The sequence below is a fragment of the Gobio gobio genome (genome assembly GCF_949357685.1).
Source record: "Gobio gobio genome assembly, chromosome: 2".
NCBI classification, from domain to species: Eukaryota; Metazoa; Chordata; class Actinopteri; order Cypriniformes; family Gobionidae; genus Gobio; species Gobio gobio.
This window is the reverse complement of record NC_137098.1, coordinates 63,283,250-63,300,395: the sequence shown is the minus strand read 5'-3', so window position 1 is coordinate 63,300,395 and position 17,146 is coordinate 63,283,250. Positions and strand designations below refer to the sequence as shown.

Below are 17,146 nucleotides of genomic sequence, written 5' to 3'. Positions count from 1 at the left end.
AGTTATTCTGTTTGGTTTTATGTTTCTTTGAGAGGTTTCCACTCTGCAGAATTTAAATGAATAAAGCACTGCGTAAAATGGAAGCTGATTAATACGCTCATTGAAACATTAAAAGCCTTATAGCCTTGTAAACCCACCTTGCAAACAGCTTTATTGGCTTAAGATATTACATTTTTACTTGTTTGGGTTATTTATGTATTTCTTTCATTTTCGGGTGCACTCAGTATATTGAATGCAGCACTATAACCTGAAGCACTTCAGAACGCCACTTTACAATACAGGCATTACGCACAGCTTTCCCATCTACCACAGCAGTTGCAATAAAAAAAAGTCAACAAATACTAAGTCCTGGGGTGTAAAATCAACATGTAAATTCTTAATTTATGGCATGATTTGTCACACCGCTTAACTGGCGTGAAGTGGTACGGCCGTGGCCTCCATTGATTGGGGCAGGCATTAAAAGATTAAAAGGTTTATCATCTGTCTGCGTTGTTGATGGCAGTCTCGAGTCATTAGCGCCATTAGCATTAAGCCTATCCCATCAATAACAGCCTGGGTGAGCGATCTGGCTCCCCGAGAGAGTGATCCCGGGGCGGGGGGCAGTGCTGCCAGCTTAGCCCGTGCTCTTCTGGCGTCCCTGATCTGCCTGGGTAAGTTTGTCCGGGAAGATGAGTCAGCTACAGTGGGAGAAATTAAGAGAGATGAGGCAACCTTCTTATGCAGAGCCTCGCGGCAATTATAGAAACTGTCTATAGTTAGAGATTTTGCTACATCGTTTAAATCACAGGTTGTAAATTTAGTAGCACAGTACTACTTAAAAGTTACGATATACACCGATCAGGTGAAGTGAATAACACTGATTAGCTCTTCTTCACGGCACCTGTTAGTGGGTGGGATGTATTAGGCAGCAAGTGAACATTTTGTCCTCAAAGTTGATGTATTAGAAGCAGGAAAAATGGGAAAGCGTAAGGATTTAAGCGAGTTTGACAAGGGCCAAATTGTGATGGGTCAGAGCATCTCCAAAACTGCAGCTCTTGTGGGGTGTTCCCGGTCTGCAGTGGTCAGTCTCTATCAAAAGTGCTCCAAGGAAGGCACAGTGGAGAACCGGCGACAGGGTCATGGGCGGCCGAGGCTCATTGATGCACGTGGGGGGGGCGAAGGCTGGCCCGTGTGCTCCGATCAAACAGACGAGCTACTGGAGCTCAAATTGCTCAAGAAGTTAATGCTGGTTCTGATAGAAAGGTGTCAGAATACACAGTGCATCACAGTTTGTTGCATATGGGGCGGCATAGCCGCAGACCAGTCTGAGAGCCCGTGCTGACCCCTGTCCACCACAGAAAGCGCCAACAGTGGCACGTGAGCATCAGAACTGGACAACGGAGCAATGGAAGAAGGTGGCCTGGTCTGATGAATCATGTTTTCTTTTACATCACATGGATGGGTGGATGTGTGTGCGTTGCTTACCTGGGGAACACATGGCAGATGCATCGATACTCGAAAGCACGATCAGCAATGCAGCGATTGGCTGGCGTCAAGACAGCAACGTAATGACATCATATAATTAAAAAGCCACCTGGCAAAAAACTTGACAAATTACACCAAAAAAAAACATGAATATCTGAACCTTTATAAGGAAACATCCAAACGACCAAACCAACATAAAAGCTATAATAGATAAATGATAAATGTTTTTTTTTTACATGATTACCAATTATTTATATTCACGATTTTATACAGTATTTGTACACCCTTTACATTTTTATTTCAATGTTGTAATTTAATTTTTTATTCAATTTGAAGCAGATTTGTAACATGACAGTATTCAAGTTTCTTATGGGTCAAGATCAAATGATCCTCTCTTGCGCTACATCAAGCCACTCCCATAATGTCCGTGATCACTTAATGCACGGCTCAGATTAACTGTACAACATGTGTGTAAACCAATAAAATTAAAATTATATAAAGTAATTATTCCATCAAAAATAAATCGCTCAATCAAGTGGCTGTCTATAGTATTATACACAACATTATACATTCTCATATACATATACAATATAACATTTTTATATTATTATTTAAAATTATTATTATTGCCCCTGGTTCAGTAATGCACTCTTGTAATAAAGTAGCTGTGGCTGGGACAGATTTTAAGTATCACCTCAAGATGCAATCTAATCATGTTTACATGAAATAAGCTGCTCCCGAGCAGGTTTAAGTTTACGGACCTGTTACTATGACAGCAAGTCCAGGAGGAGCTTCGAAGAACCAAAATATCCAAGATCATGCCAAATCGTCAACAATCAAATCCAGCTAACTGAGTTAGCGAGGTACGAAGAACGGGCCCCAGGATGCACTATGGGAAGAAGGCAGTGTGATGCTTTGAGCAATGTTCTGCTGGGAAACCTTGAGTCGTGCCATCCATGTGGATGTTACTTTGACACGTACCACCTACCTAAGCATTGTTGCAGACCATGTTGTACAGCCTTTCATGGAAACGGTATTCCCTGGTGGCTGTGGCTCTTTCAGCAGATAATGCACCTGCCACAAAGCAAAAATGGTTCAGGAATGATTTGAGGAGCACAACAACGAGTTTGAGGTGTTGACTTGGCCTCCAAATTCCCCAGATCTCAATCAAATCGAGCATCTGTGGGATGTGCTGAGCTTTTGGTCGTAAATAAATCTAAACTTTAAAACACATCGCTGTTTGATATAGATGTGTATACACGTTGACAGCGGTTGGAGTCATTTTGCATTGCAGTGCAAGAGTCTGTGGTGTCTTTCCCAGTATCTCAGCATCAGCATGTGTTCATTCGGCTGTCACTAGGTGGGTTTCCTTACAGTAACAGTGGGGAATGAGTTGTGTCAGTGTGTCGATATGAGTGTAGTTGACACCCACCACACTGGCTCCAGAGCTTCCCACTGACGATCTCATCGCAGTGCACGTCTATCACCGTGAGTGTTGCTGTCAGTCAGTGTCTCTGCGGTGAATGGCTTGCAGACATAGAAACACATGTACTGTGCAAGTGCACAAACTGACCACAAACACTTCACACAGGGAACTTTAAATGTAACCAGATCATTAGGCCCACACAGAATCTGCACACTGATTGGAACAGGATTTTGGACCTAGTGTGACACTGCAGAAATAACATCAAGACTGCATCCGAAATCGCATATTCCCTACTATATAGAAGGTAAAAAGTACCCGGTTGACATACTACCTCCAGCGAGATTCTTAAGTGTGCATATGATGGATACAGGGGTGTCAATTGGGTATGGTAGGGTATGGCAGCTGCTATACCGTGGCTGCCTGGTCAGGTCAATGCAAGTCATATATTTTTATTGCAGGATTAACAGTTATATTACTATGTGTAACATATCATTTGTACTGTAAGTAAAGTAAGTAAATTACAGAGATCTGGTTGTTCTATTTTCGTGTTATCGGAGTTTGCCAATGTGTCCAATTACAACGAGATTTTGAAGCATTGACCCTTGTAGCCAATCATAGGGATTTCTGTTGAAAATAATGATCAATCAGAGGTGTTCAAGTTACCAGTAGTTAGAATCCGCTTAGTATTGCTCAAAATGCATGTTTAATCATTCATGATTAATGATTACATTTATGTTTAGTGCAAGTTTACTAAATTCTGCACGTGCACAAATCCTCTCATTATGTAAATAAAAGATTAATTGTGCAGTTTTGACAGATTCATTGATTAAAACGGGAGTTTTTCCACACTCAATGAGTTTCTGCTAACTGACTGATAGCTTCAGTGATTATAAAGGAAGCGCTCTTTTCTACCTGTTTAAATTTGCAATTTCGCCAAAAAAATCGTTTTTGTTTTTCATTAGAATTTTTGACTTTTCCTTCATACCATACATTTTTAAATGTTATAATAGTGATTGGTGGCTATATTTATATATATATATATAATATGTCTTTTTTAGGGATGCACCGATACCAAGCTCATGTACTTATACTCGTAAAAATACCCCCAATACCAAAGACAGATACGTCACGTGACATAACTGACAGAATTTTCCGTGCACAGAGACACCGGCGGCAGCAGCAGACACAATGTCAGCCTCAGGGGTGTGGAAGTACTTCAAAATGAATGACAACAACAACAAAAATTGTTATTATGACAATGGTAATTATGCCCTTTGAAGGTTATTGGACAGTGAAATTTGTGCTTTAAGTTTGTGATAAGCACATAAAAATAATACTTTTTTAATTTGAGTAATAATAAAGAAGCTGTCCTACATTCATTAGTCTCATTGTGTTGTCCTTGGAAAACTGCCACATCACCAAAAAAAAAGAGAAACAAAAATAAATTAATAAATGTATAGGTATCGGTATCGACGAGTACCAAAAGCAAAATATTGGTACTTGTACTCAATCCTTAAAATAGGGTATTGGTGCATCCCTAGTCTTTTTAGATTTTAAAATAAAAGTCACTTGTTTTTCTTCAAGTGTTAGTTTTCCTACATTGCAAAACTTTTAGTTTTACAAATGAGGACAATCTTTGAAGGATGAACAAAACATTTTTTTGGTCACCACATAAAATTAAATACATGTAAATTGGATAATATTCAGACTTTTGAGCTTTGAAGTGCAGTAAAAAGTTGTGTGAAGTACTTGAAAGTGTCATGTCGAGGGAGTAAGATTGGAGGAAGTTGGCTTTTGGTGAATTGACTGGATGGACACCCGAAGAGGATTTGTGAATGGCAGGGAAGCAATGCAACTGACACATACACAGCATATTTGAATTCAAATCTAATTCAATTTGACCAAAACCGAAATCAAACATCATTGTTGAGGGACACACACAAAATAGGATAGAGATACTTTGTTTATTGTTGCCGTTTCAGTATCAAGTCTGTCTTTTTGTTGTTTGATAACTTGAAAAAAGCCTTGACAACATATAGAAAAACTGCATTATAAACAATGCATTTGTTAAACGTTCAGTTTGTGCAGTTTGTTTTCATATGCCAAGCTGCAAACTAGGGATGCATGATTTATTGACCGATACTGATAAGCAGATTATTATTTTAATGCTATAGCTGACAAATAAAATATATGTATTTTAAATTGAAACAAATTTATGCAAAAGTTTAAAACAAAAAATACAACTCAATTTAAAATGCTACAATTACTAATAATTCAAAGTATAACTGAAAGACAGATTAATTTAGAGATCTGATAAAAAATATATTTACCAGTATTATAACATGAAGTATAATTGAATGCTAGATGATGCAAGGGTTATAAAAATATACAGAAATCAGCATGCACAATCTCTAGCCTGGTGCACGACCCTCTTTTAACAGATCTGTGACTATTTCACTCATAACGGCAGCAAGTTGAAGAACTCGAATAAAAGACTTTCAAATTCTGTAGAAAGCTGAGGGATAATTCTGTGGGCGCAGATTCTGTGCTGGGCTACACATCAGTTTAATTACATCCTATCCTAAGCTCTTCCGTATCGTAACACGTCAGCACATAACACAAGAACAACAGATGAAAGACTGAATTTGCAGTGGATAAGTGGGTCAGTTTATTGTCAGTACCTGTAGGTCAGCCATTTTGGCTCTTCGGCTGACTGTCAGTGCAAGAGGGTGAAGTATTTTGGCTCTACAGCTCGTCGTGAATTGCAGGGCCGTCAGTGTGGTCCAGAGCACCTATCATGAGCAATGCACCAGTGCTGTTGTCCTTGACTAGTATAATGAAGGAATGATCCGCATAGAAGATTTTTGGCTTCTCCACGTCCTCATCCTCATGCATACCGTCGATGCTGCCAGACTCAGGGGCCAGTTCAAAGGACGTCCAGTGCAGCACGGCTCCCAAGTGGAGCTTGCCCTGTCCCATGCTTGATGCGGTGGAGAAATCAGCTGACGTCTCTTTCCACGCGTCTACCAGGCCCAACGTGGCCAGCTGCTTCTGAGTGAGAGTAAGGAGGGAACAAGAGAGAAGAACAAACAGAGAAAATGTAATGTATTTCTTCTATACTAAATGATCACAGATTCAGAAGGCAGGTGAACACTAGACCCCAAAATCCTCCTCTGCTCCAAATGACTAAGATAGTGTGAATCAATTATGCAGACTACATAAAATAAGAGCACAAATATGAGTCATTAGAGACCTTGAAAAATGTAAAATTCATGGTCCTTTATGACTCCCAATAGTGGAAATAGAAAAAATAGGGGATAAAAACACAGCGGTCCTCTTCAGGCAGGTAGAGAGGACAAATGAAAGCAAAACATAAAGAGTGTCACTGTAAATCAATAATGTTTCAAAAATCTGGTTGTTTCCCCTCTTCATTGCCTCTCCTTTATTTTAAAGGCATGACAGATGCCCTTGTTGGCAGTGCGGGCGGTACAAAGCATGCGACAGGAGCTGAAGACGGTGGCCGAGGGAGAGCTGCTTATGAATAATTTAAAAAAGATCTCTCTGACCTCGGCCCGCTTTTGTTTTCCTTTCAGATATGAATTTGGCAGAAAGATGCTCGCTGACAGGTAGTTTATATTCCCCCTGGATGAGATCCTGGATAAACGACAGTTACCCGCATAGGGAGGGAGAGAGAGAGAGAGAGAGAGAGGCTGCGAGAGAGATGGGGGAATGAGGAAGAGGAGATAATAAGTAAACTGCAGTGGGAAGATTGAGAGACACCCAACTTGTTTGTGAAAGCTGAGACCGAATGGCAAGTGCTTTAACTGAATGATTAAGCACTCTCGCCTAAATGACTATTGTAATTAAAGCAGAGCGCATGCACACTCTATCTTGTTGCAAAAATGATGCGAGCTCACTGGAAATGGCACACTGAGTTGGTGAGCTATTTAGGTTTCCGCTTATTTCAGAATTAAAGAATCGGCTCCAAATCAATAAATGAATTGTAATTGTAATTGAACAGTCCTCATCTGACAGGAAGCTGAATTGGAATTAGAATCGGAATGACAGAAAGGCAGTAAAAAAAATTCAAACACATTTGTACATTCTGGGAAAATAAGTGTTCTTCCACCCTGGTTTGCAAAAGGTAATTTATTAAATATGATATACACTTGTCAACTTTGCTTTTCTAGATAAAAATGACAATTTCTTCGTGTAGCAAAGTTAAGGCTCAGGGAAAGGAGGAGGTGTGAACCGGTGAATGATAAGGGTAAAGTTTAATCCAAGTATAAACAAACAACAAAGTAAAGCGGCAGCCTTTCATGGACAACTGCCCCTTAAACATAAACAAGACGCAACATAAAGTCCAGGCCTGGCCCTCTCTTGTTTTGTGTGGCGTGCAGAGTTCATTAGCACTCTCGCCACCGGCCTCACTCCGTTCCCACGGCTCTCGGCCACGCCCTGCTTGCCACATACCCCTATTGCCTCTCGCAGGCCGGCGGATACCCTCGGGGGGGCCAGTGGCCGTAGCACCTGGGGGTGAGGACAGATGAGGTGAGAGAAAATGAGACGGAAGGATGAGGAGAGACAGTGATGAGAGATCTTGGTCCGGTTCCCAAAACCCACTGCCATCCGGTCCTCCACCAGCTGGTTGAACTCCTCCGCAATGCCTGGCGGTGGCGCTGGATACCCCTCGGTGGACGGCCCTCTAACTCCTCTGACACCTGGTGGACGCGACGGCTCCTCTGGCTTCGGGCAGCTGGCAGCGAGTCCCCCATTCCCTGCTCCTCCCCATCATGGTGGACGGCAGCAGGCTCCGGCCTCAGGCAAACGGCGGCGGCGACTCTGCTCCCTCTCAGACGGCAGCCGTCCCTCCAACCCAGGTGGACAGCAGCGAGTTTGTCTGTCCCCTCTGCAAGTCACTCCAGCCCACCGTCTTGAGTGTCCATTATGGCAGACTCTGCTCAACTTAATGGTACTGTGGATTTCCGACAGTGGTGAGGGCTCTATGACAGCACATCCTTCCTTCCTCCTGGGTTTCAGCACCAATGTAGCAAAGTTAAGGCTCAGGGAAGTCGGGAACCGGTGAATGATCAACGTTTAATCCAAAAAATAAACAAAAATAAACCCCTCACGGACGACTACCGCTTAAAGATATACAAAACACCAAGGTGGTGGAAAAAGGGGCCTTTAACATACAGCGCGTTTTTGTGAAGCGGCATCCTCCCCCATTTTCTCTTGAAGCCAATACGGAAGTGACTTCCGCTAGAGAAACTCATTGAGCCCCATGTTAAAATGCCCAACTTTACAGCAAAATAAAACATGTTTACAGCCTGGTACAAATTGTGTTTTTTGTCTATACAACTAATTTTGCCCTTCATGACAACGGTGAGGGGGGTGAATTTTTTTATAACACATTCGTTCACATTATATAAATCCTTAAAGTTCTGCATAATTAAGGGCGTGGCCACTTTGAGTGACAGGTGGATTGCCGTTTGTCTGCTGTCTGTTAGTCAGCATGTCACCTCAGCTCCACCCACGTCCCGCCTCTTTGCCCATTTTCAGTTATCCTGGAGTGACGAGCGGTGATGCGCTGCCGACTTTGAGGCTTCAAAAACTCTCTTCAGAAACCTACGGGTGACGTCACGGCCAGTACGTCTAGATTTTTTACAGTCTATGGTTTTTGTATTCCACTGTGTTGTTTTTCCATTGTTTTTCTATGCAAACATGCACTAGACGGATGTCTTAGACATGCCCTCACATCTTGAGTCTTTAAAAAAAACGTCTCGAGACAATCCGTGATTGTCCAAATATGTGATTTTTAATTCTATTTGAGCTACATTTATGGGACAGTTCGTGTCAAGGTTTTATCGCTTATATGAAATATGTTATTTAAATGTGAATTTGGCAAGTTTTGTCCTGTAGATAGGAGTTGGTCTTACATGCCTGAAATAGCTGCCCGGAGGCGTTGCAAATATGGCCACCAAATGAACTGACTTTTCTCCGAAAGGGTATTTTTGCATCCTGTTTGCTACTTCAATTCAAATTCAGCAATTAAAAGGCATTCTCAATTCAATGGTGCTGGAACAGAGGCTGTTAAAGGGGAAAAAAGGTGGAAAACGAGAGAAAGATGGACGGAGAGGTTGATAATGAGGGAGAGAGGTGGGGGAGGCTGTCACCTCACTAACACCATTCGACCCTCTGCGGTTCTCTCTCTCTCTCAACAGTCTCGGCACACACCTGCACTAATGCACTTCTATTGTCCTCATCCATTATTCTCCTTCCCCTACCCCTTTCCTCCATCACTTCATCACTGCCTCATCCTGTCGGCCGCTCAGCCACCTTTGTGGCATCCTCATTCCTCATCTGACCATCCGCCGCTAGTTTAATTCCTCTCTCGCCTGCTCTCGTGTCTTTCCCCCGCTCTGATCCGAATGTCCACGCTTGTATCTAAGCATGTATTTATGTTCCAGAGAGTGACGGTCTTTCCTCTCTGTCTCCTGAGGTTTTCTCACCCTCTCTCACGGCTGTATGTCTTTGCCATACAGGCTGACACTGCATCGGGAGCATTTACTTCCCCTTAATTAATTCTCTGTGTCTCAAAGGGTTTTTCCTAAGCACCTCTCCAGCTTTCCCGTTGTAACTTTTGATGTTTTTCCGGCACTATAGATGCAGATCCGCTCCTGGGCCGCATAGCCTTGACCTGAAGCAGCTTGTTGCCACAGCGGTGACATGGCACCGCGTGTTACTACGACAACGCTGTCTCCGGCAATTACAGTCACATGCAACATTAGCAGACATCTCCCAGCCTGCATTGTGACAGGCTCTATAAATAGCATGCCTCTTTCTTTGTCTCGCTCTTTTCTCCTTGGGATGGCGGCACCTCTCGGGATGTGCGGATATGCCGAGGTCACTTCATTTTTAAAAACAATCAGCGTTTAAATATTCAGCGTGGGCCGCCATTGTGCAAGGGTTCACCCGAGAAGCCCTCGGGGTCCGGCGGTTGAAAAATGCTCATTCCGCATATTCACTTAGTCCAGATCTCCAAGATGACACACAGCTTAGCTTGGAGTCATTTGAAGCTAGTGAAGCTTGGCCTCACTCCTACAAAATCCAACGCGGCTCAAAGTGCGCCCCAGAGGAGGAACAGGTAAACCCTCCCTAGGTGCAGCGAGCCCCCAAATGAATTAATGACACGTTTACGGAGAGGAGACGTGCCCAGCAGGCAGCGGGATTGAGTGATGGCTCTGCAGATGAGTACAGTAGTTTCTGCACTGGAAACAGATGAAAGGAGGCTAATAAATATCATGTAGTAATGTGGCACACAGACTCCCAACTAATGCAGTAAATGTGATGGGCAGATGGAGGGAAAAAAAAGAGAGAGAGAGAGATGGAGCGAGGAGGAGGGCTGTGTAAACATGGTTCAGCTCTAATGCTGCTCATTGGGTGGAAATGGAGCGTCTCTATTTTCTTCTCTTCTCACTCTCTCTTCCTGTCTGTTTCTTTTTTAAGCCAAAGTTTTCCAAATGCAGCCCATCCTTACTCTTCTTTTTTTTTTTTTTTGGTTGCAAACTGCAGCATTATGCCGTAGCATAATTCAAGCGCCTACATCAATAAACACAACTACAAAAACATACAGCTCATGAATAACGCACAAGAAGCAGCAGCACTGGAGTCGGCTCCGTGTATCTTCAATACAACATGATGGTGTATGGGAACTAAAGGGGTGGAGATGGCCTCACCAGTGGCACTCAGAGCCTTCAGCAACTCCAAGCGACTGTTTTATTCAGCCTCGCAGCATCACGACAGTCCATTCGGCTTTCAGAATATGTCTTGGGCATTATTCAGTGGCAGAGTTCTTTATCACACTCTTATGTCTAATTTACATTCTCTCTATCTCTCTTCACTTTCTTCCCCTACACGCTCAATATTCTTCTTTTTGTTTATCCTTTATATCACGTTCTGCCACAAAGAACTTCACGCCGTTTATCAGCTTCCTGGGAAAATCACAAGCAATTAGTGAGAAGTACAAACCTGCTGGTTTAAAATGGCAGTGTTAACACATATGAAATGCATATATTAAATTATAAATGGTTAGGAAAACAAGAACAGATTGGTAAAAAAAACTAATTATAATTTGGAGCAACTGATTTTCAAAACGGTTTCGCATAAAACACTCAATACATCAATATTTTCTGCGCTACTACTCAGGGGAACCAATGAGCCTCAACTAAAATCAACAGTGTCGTGCAAGGTAATTTCCCTTAAGAGCAGGTTGTGTAATGAATCAAAAACACTTATGAATCAGTCGAAGCAGTCCCACTTTAGATAAAAGAAGCATAATGCCTGGGTAAGTGGGGTTGGGTATCGTTTGTTTTTTTTTACGATACTGGTGCCAAAACAATACTTTTGAAATGGTACCGGTGCCTGAACCGATACTTTTTTAAAGAGCCACAAAACAATGGTGGATGACATTAAATAATTGCTTTGTATTGAAAAAATTATAAAAACATTCTTTAAAATGAACAATTTATTAAAAGTTTAAAGTAAACTTAAATAAATATAAATAAATACAAAACAACTAATTTACTGAATAAATTCACAATAAAACCTAAGCCACCTAACCCGACTACAATAATTTAACACTAAATAACAGTTACAGTACTAATTAAAGCTGCGAGCAGCGATGAATTCAAGATTCAAGATTCAAGATTCAAGAGTTTTATTTGTCACATACACAGTTATATACACAATATACAACTGGCAGTGAAATGTAAACAGGTCCGCTCCATGGACAGTGCAAATAACAGTTACAAGAAATTAAATAGAAATAGAATAAAATTAGAATAAAAAGTATTAACATAAGTAGAATTATAAATAAATCAAGTAAAAGATAAAAATAGGAAATAAGATAAAAATAAAAATATAAAAAATATGTGGATATGATAAGTGAGATAAACTGTAGACTTAAAAATAAGTGGTTAACATAAAATATATAATATGTATATATAAAGAAGTATAATGTGCAAGGTTTATTACAGGTTGTTACGCAGTAACAATAGGGACGTAAAGTGCAGTGCAATTGCAGTATGTGGATGTTAATGTTAAAAGACTGTATGTTTATGTGTGTGTTAATGTGTGTGTTAATGTATGTGTGTGTTAATGTTAAAAGACTGTATGTTTATGTGTGTGTTAATGTGTGTGTTAATGTATGTGTGTGTTAATGTTAAAAGACTGTATGTTTATGTGTGTGCGGGGGTGAAGTGAGTCACGTGACTGAGTTCAGGAGTCTGATGGCCTGGGGGAAGAAACTCCTCCTGAGTCTTTCAGTCTTTGCCATCAGGCTACGGAAGCGCTTACCAGATGGCAGCAGGGTGAAGTGAGAGTTTGCAGGGTGATTAATGTCTCTGATGATTTTAGTAGCTCTACCTCTGCAGCGTTTGGTGTAGATGTCCTGCAGAGACGGGAGAGCTGAGCCTGAGATGCGCTCGGATAAGCGCACCACTCTTTGCAGGGCTTTGCAGTCGTGACTGGTGCTGTTCCCGTACCACGCTGTGATGCACTGAGTCAGGACACTTTCTATCGCCCCTCGATAGAAAGTTTTCAGGATGGCTGGTGAAACCCTGAATTTCCTCAGCTGGCGCAGGTGGTACAGTCTTTGCCTGGCTTTTTTCACCTGTGTCTGGATGTGTGTAGTCCAGGTCAGATCCTCGGAGATGTTCACACCCAGGTATTTGAAGCAGCTCACTCTCTCTACCGGTGTCCCGCTGATCATGAGAGGGGAGTATGACCGATGCTGTCTCTTCCTGAAGTCCACAATCAGTTCTTTGGTCTTGTTAACATTCAGAGAGAGACAGTTGTCCTGGCACCATGATGTCAGTTGCTCCACTTCGTCCAAGTATGCCGTCTCATTGTTGTTGGAGATGAGACCCAGGACAACAGTATCATCAGCAAACTTGATGATCGAGGTGGAGCTGTGTGTGGACAAACAGTCATGGGTGTAGAGAGAGTAGAGCAGGGGACTCAGCACACAGCCCTGTGGAGCTCCAACACTCAGGGTGATGGAGGTGGAGGTGAACTGGCCTACTTTCACCGCCTGGGGTCTGCCAGTGAGGAAATCTTCAATCCAGAGGCAGAGAGAAGAATTCAGGCCTAGATCCAGGAGTTTGTGTGTTAGCTTAATGGGAACTATGGTGTTAAAGGCTGAGCTATAGTCAATAAATAGCAGCCTGACATAGTTCCCACTTTTGCTGTCGATGTGAGTGAGGCAGGAGTGAAGGACGTGAGAAATGGCATCTTCAGTCGATCTATTGGGACGATAGGCAAACTGAAGAGGGTCCAAAGTGTCAGGAATGGAGGAGCAAATGTTGTTTTTAATGAGTCTCTCAAAGACCTTCATGACTAAAGATGTGAGAGCCACTGGACGATAGTCATTTAGGCAAGAGGGTTTACTGATCTTAGGTACAGGGATGATGGAGGATCGTTTGAAGGAGGTGGGGACAACAGATGTAGCAAGGGACTCGTTGAATATGGATGTAAAGAGCCCTGCGAGCTGATCAGCACAGGACCGCAGAACACGACCTGAAATACCATCCGGCCCAGCAGCTTTCCTGACATCCACACGTTTGAGTGCCCTCCGAACCTCGTCCTCCGAGACAGAGATCACGTGACTGTTGCTGCTCTGAGGGACTCTCTCTGACGCGTCACTCGCCGGAGTCGCGCTGCCGCGATTACCATCAAAGCGAGCGTAGAAAGAGTTTAACTCGTTCACCAGCAACGGATCAGCTCTCACCTCTGCAGAGGATTTAGTTCCAAAAGCACAGATGGTTCTCAGTCCCTGCCACATCCGCCGGGAGTCGTTGAGTTGGAAATGAGATTCCACTCGGTCTTTATAGCGGAGTTTTGCGGCTTTAACGGCGCGCCGGAGGGCGTAACAAGAAGCTTTGTACTCCCTCATATCCCCCGTTTGGAGACCGGCATTGTAAGCGGTGGTGCGCGAGTTTACTGCAGTGCGAATTGAACTGTCCACCCACGGTTTCTGATTAGGGAAGGACGTTATAGTTATTGTTTGTGTGGCTTGCTCTGTCAGTGTGTTAATAAAGCAGAGCGCCACATCTGTGAACTCGCTGACGTCTTCAGAACTCGCGCGGAACATGTCCCAGTCGACGTCATCAAGAGCTGCCTGTAGCGTGATCTCTGAATGGGATGACCAGCGTTTGACTTCCCTCCTCACCGGGGGCTCTTGAACGAGCCTTTGTTTATATTCCGGTGTGAGGAAAATGGCGGCATGGTCCGATTTGCCAAAAGCTGGCTGTGAACGAGCTTTGTAGGCGTTCTTAAACGGAGAGTAGCAATGATCCAGTGTGTTTGCTCCTCGTGTGGGACAGGAGACATGCTGGTGAAAGTTTGGCAATACTTTCTTTAGGTTTGCTTTGTTAAAATCACCCGCGACGATGAAAGCAGCGTCGGGGTGTTTGTTTATGAAGCCGCTGGTCACATCATGGAGGGCAGATAAAGCCAGCCCCGTGTCTGCTTGTGGTGGAATATAAACGGCAGTAGCGATGACCGAGGAAAACTCCCTCGGCAGGTAGAAAGGCCGGCACATGAGAGTTAAATGTTCCAAGTGAGGCGAGCAGGATCGCGAAAGAATGGAGATGTTCCTAGGATCGCACCATTTCTTGTTTATCATGAAACACACTCCACCGCCTTTAGATTTCCCGGCCTCGGCCTCGAAAGGGCCCTCGAAACCCATGCCACCGCCACACGGTGGCTTTAGGAAAACAGAGCACCTGGGAAATATGCATTTAAGTATATAAAAATAGGAGGACTACATCAGTCATTTGTATTTGCCACACTTCCTGCTACCCGCTGGTGGCTCTATGACTAACTAAATTTTGCCATTTAGATGACTTCAGGTCAGGGAACTTATCAATAATGTGAAGTTTGAGGCACTTAGCACTTAGCTAAGTGTTGCTAGCATGTTTTAGAATGTTTCTAGCATTTTTAGTTCTCAATTGCATATCTTAGTATGTTGCTAGTAGTGCATCACAGTGTTCCCAGTGGGTGGCGCTATTGCTATAACTGAATATTGCCATGTAGATGTGTTCAAGTCAGGACTCTTCTCAAAGATGTGAAGTTTGGGACAGATCGGACATTGTATGCCTGAGTTACAACAACTTCCTGTTTTGTGGCGTAAATTGCATACATTAGCACTTAGCCATGTGTTGCATGATTTAACATGTTTCTAGCATGCTTGGTACTTCATGGCATATTTAAATGCATTTTTAGGTAGTGAATTGCAGTGTAAAGCATTCCATTTTCTGTTGCCAGCAGGTGGTGCTATGACTAACTTAATATTGGCATGTAGATGCAGGGCTTAAAAACGGAAAAAAATATCAATCGGTTCACTCCGAGCAGAATCGATATTATAGCGTTTCCGTTTTTGCGTTCCTCAATAAACATTACTGTTCCGAAAACGGTTTGATTTGAAAAAATACCGGTTAATAACGTTATTTTAATTTAGCCTATACTTTAAACAAATATGTATAAATAGACTTATTTTCACTCAATAATAATAATATAAAGCATGGTAATTAAACTTGAATATTTATTTCATAACATTTTTAAAACCACAACAGAAATACATGCATTAATTACAAAGCATAATGGAGCGTTAGACAATCGAAAGTGGCCCTCTTATGCCTAATTATTTTCAGAAGAGTGATAACATTCTTTGTTTTTTTTCAACACGACTTGTTTTAAAAATTGCATGAATAAAGAATAAATAAACTGGATAACCTTTAATGCACCGTCAACTGCTAATTTCAAAGCAAACACTGCGCAACACGTCCTTGCATCACATAATCAAATTCAGTCAGCTAATAAAGCTCGATCATTTAATGCAATATAACATACCATTTAATACGAAGCATCAACCGTCTATATAGAAAACATTGACCTGTCCTGTATTGGCAATCTGAAAGACTAGGAAAAATGTTTGATAGATGCTATAGCCTACTTGGATAGGCTTAAACGAAATCCACAAACTAGCCTAAATCAGACTATTTGAGCTTAAAGTCCGTACTGCTTATTTAAACATACGAAAATGATGTCCTCCAATACCTGCGCTTTCATTGTAGACCTCAGCGGGGAAAGAAATGTACTTGAGGCATGAAAATGCGCGCTCTACACTGACGGTAGATTCATAGATGATGGTGCGTGGGCATTTCACTCTCGCATGATCCGTCAAATGTCACATGCTGTACTACTCTATTCATGATTGGTCACTGCCAAATTAAAATATTAAAAGAACGATAAAATAACGTTATTAACCGGTTAATGGTCATTTCAAATTAACGTTTCTGTTCAGAACGATTCAAATTGATTTTGATTTAGTTTTCGTTCTTCTTAAAGTTTCATTCGTTTCCGGTTTTTGTTTTCGTTCCTTGAACCTGTTCAGAGCCCTGTGTAGATGTCTTCGCAATTTAACATCGCAAAGGCATTAAGACGTGATACACCACAGCCACAATAGTGCTGTATGACAGATGTATCGGTTTTATTACATTTTTTATTCAAAATATTCACAAACTTGTTAACTATGTCATGAACCATCTGATATTCCGATTTTCAAATATGTGGAAGTGAATGTGTTTTGTCTTTTAAAACCCTTTATAATGATCAGGTAAGTTGATCTGTGATACGCGATGGGTGCCGCCATGTTAGTTTGCGCCGCAACTCAGAGAATCAGATCTGTTGGAAATACATCACGTAAATTCATCCTTGTCTCACGAAATACATGAAAGTAAGTAACCGGTGAACTGGGAAAAGAATAGAGTAAACTACACTGACCTAAAGGATTATTAGGAACACCATACTAATACTGTGTTTGACCCCCTTTCGCCTTCAGAACTGCCTTAATTCTACGTGGCATTGATTCAACAAGGTGCTGAGCATTCTTTAGAAATGTTGGCCCATATTGATAGGATAGCATCTTGCAGTTGATGGAGATTTGTGGGATGCACATCCAGGGTACGAAGCTCCCGTTCCACCACATCCCAAAGATGCTCTATTGGGTTGAGATCTGGTGACTGTGGGGGCCATTTTAGAACAGTGAACTCATTGTCATGTTCAAGAAACCAATTTGAAATGATTCGAGCTTTGTGACATGGTGCATTATCCTGCTGGAAGTGGCCATCAGAGGATGGGGACATGGTGGTCATAAAGGGATGGACATGGTCAGAAACAATGCTCAGGTAGGCC

At 42.2% G+C, this 17,146-nt stretch overlaps 1 protein-coding gene across 2 annotated transcripts in view; it reads right to left on the bottom strand.

Annotated features, from left to right (window-relative positions):
* Positions 1-4,836: 4,836 nt before the first annotated feature.
* The window catches only part of serpinh2 (serine (or cysteine) peptidase inhibitor, clade H, member 2), a 45,674-nt gene continuing 33,364 nt past the window's right edge, over positions 4,837-17,146 (bottom strand). For both annotated transcript variants that reach the window (XM_079845099.1, XM_079845098.1), the window contains exon 5: positions 4,837-5,941. In XM_079845099.1, the coding sequence (XP_079701225.1) occupies positions 5,636-5,941 (306 nt within the window). In that variant the 3' untranslated portion in view covers positions 4,837-5,635. The remainder of the gene's footprint in view (positions 5,942-17,146) is intronic.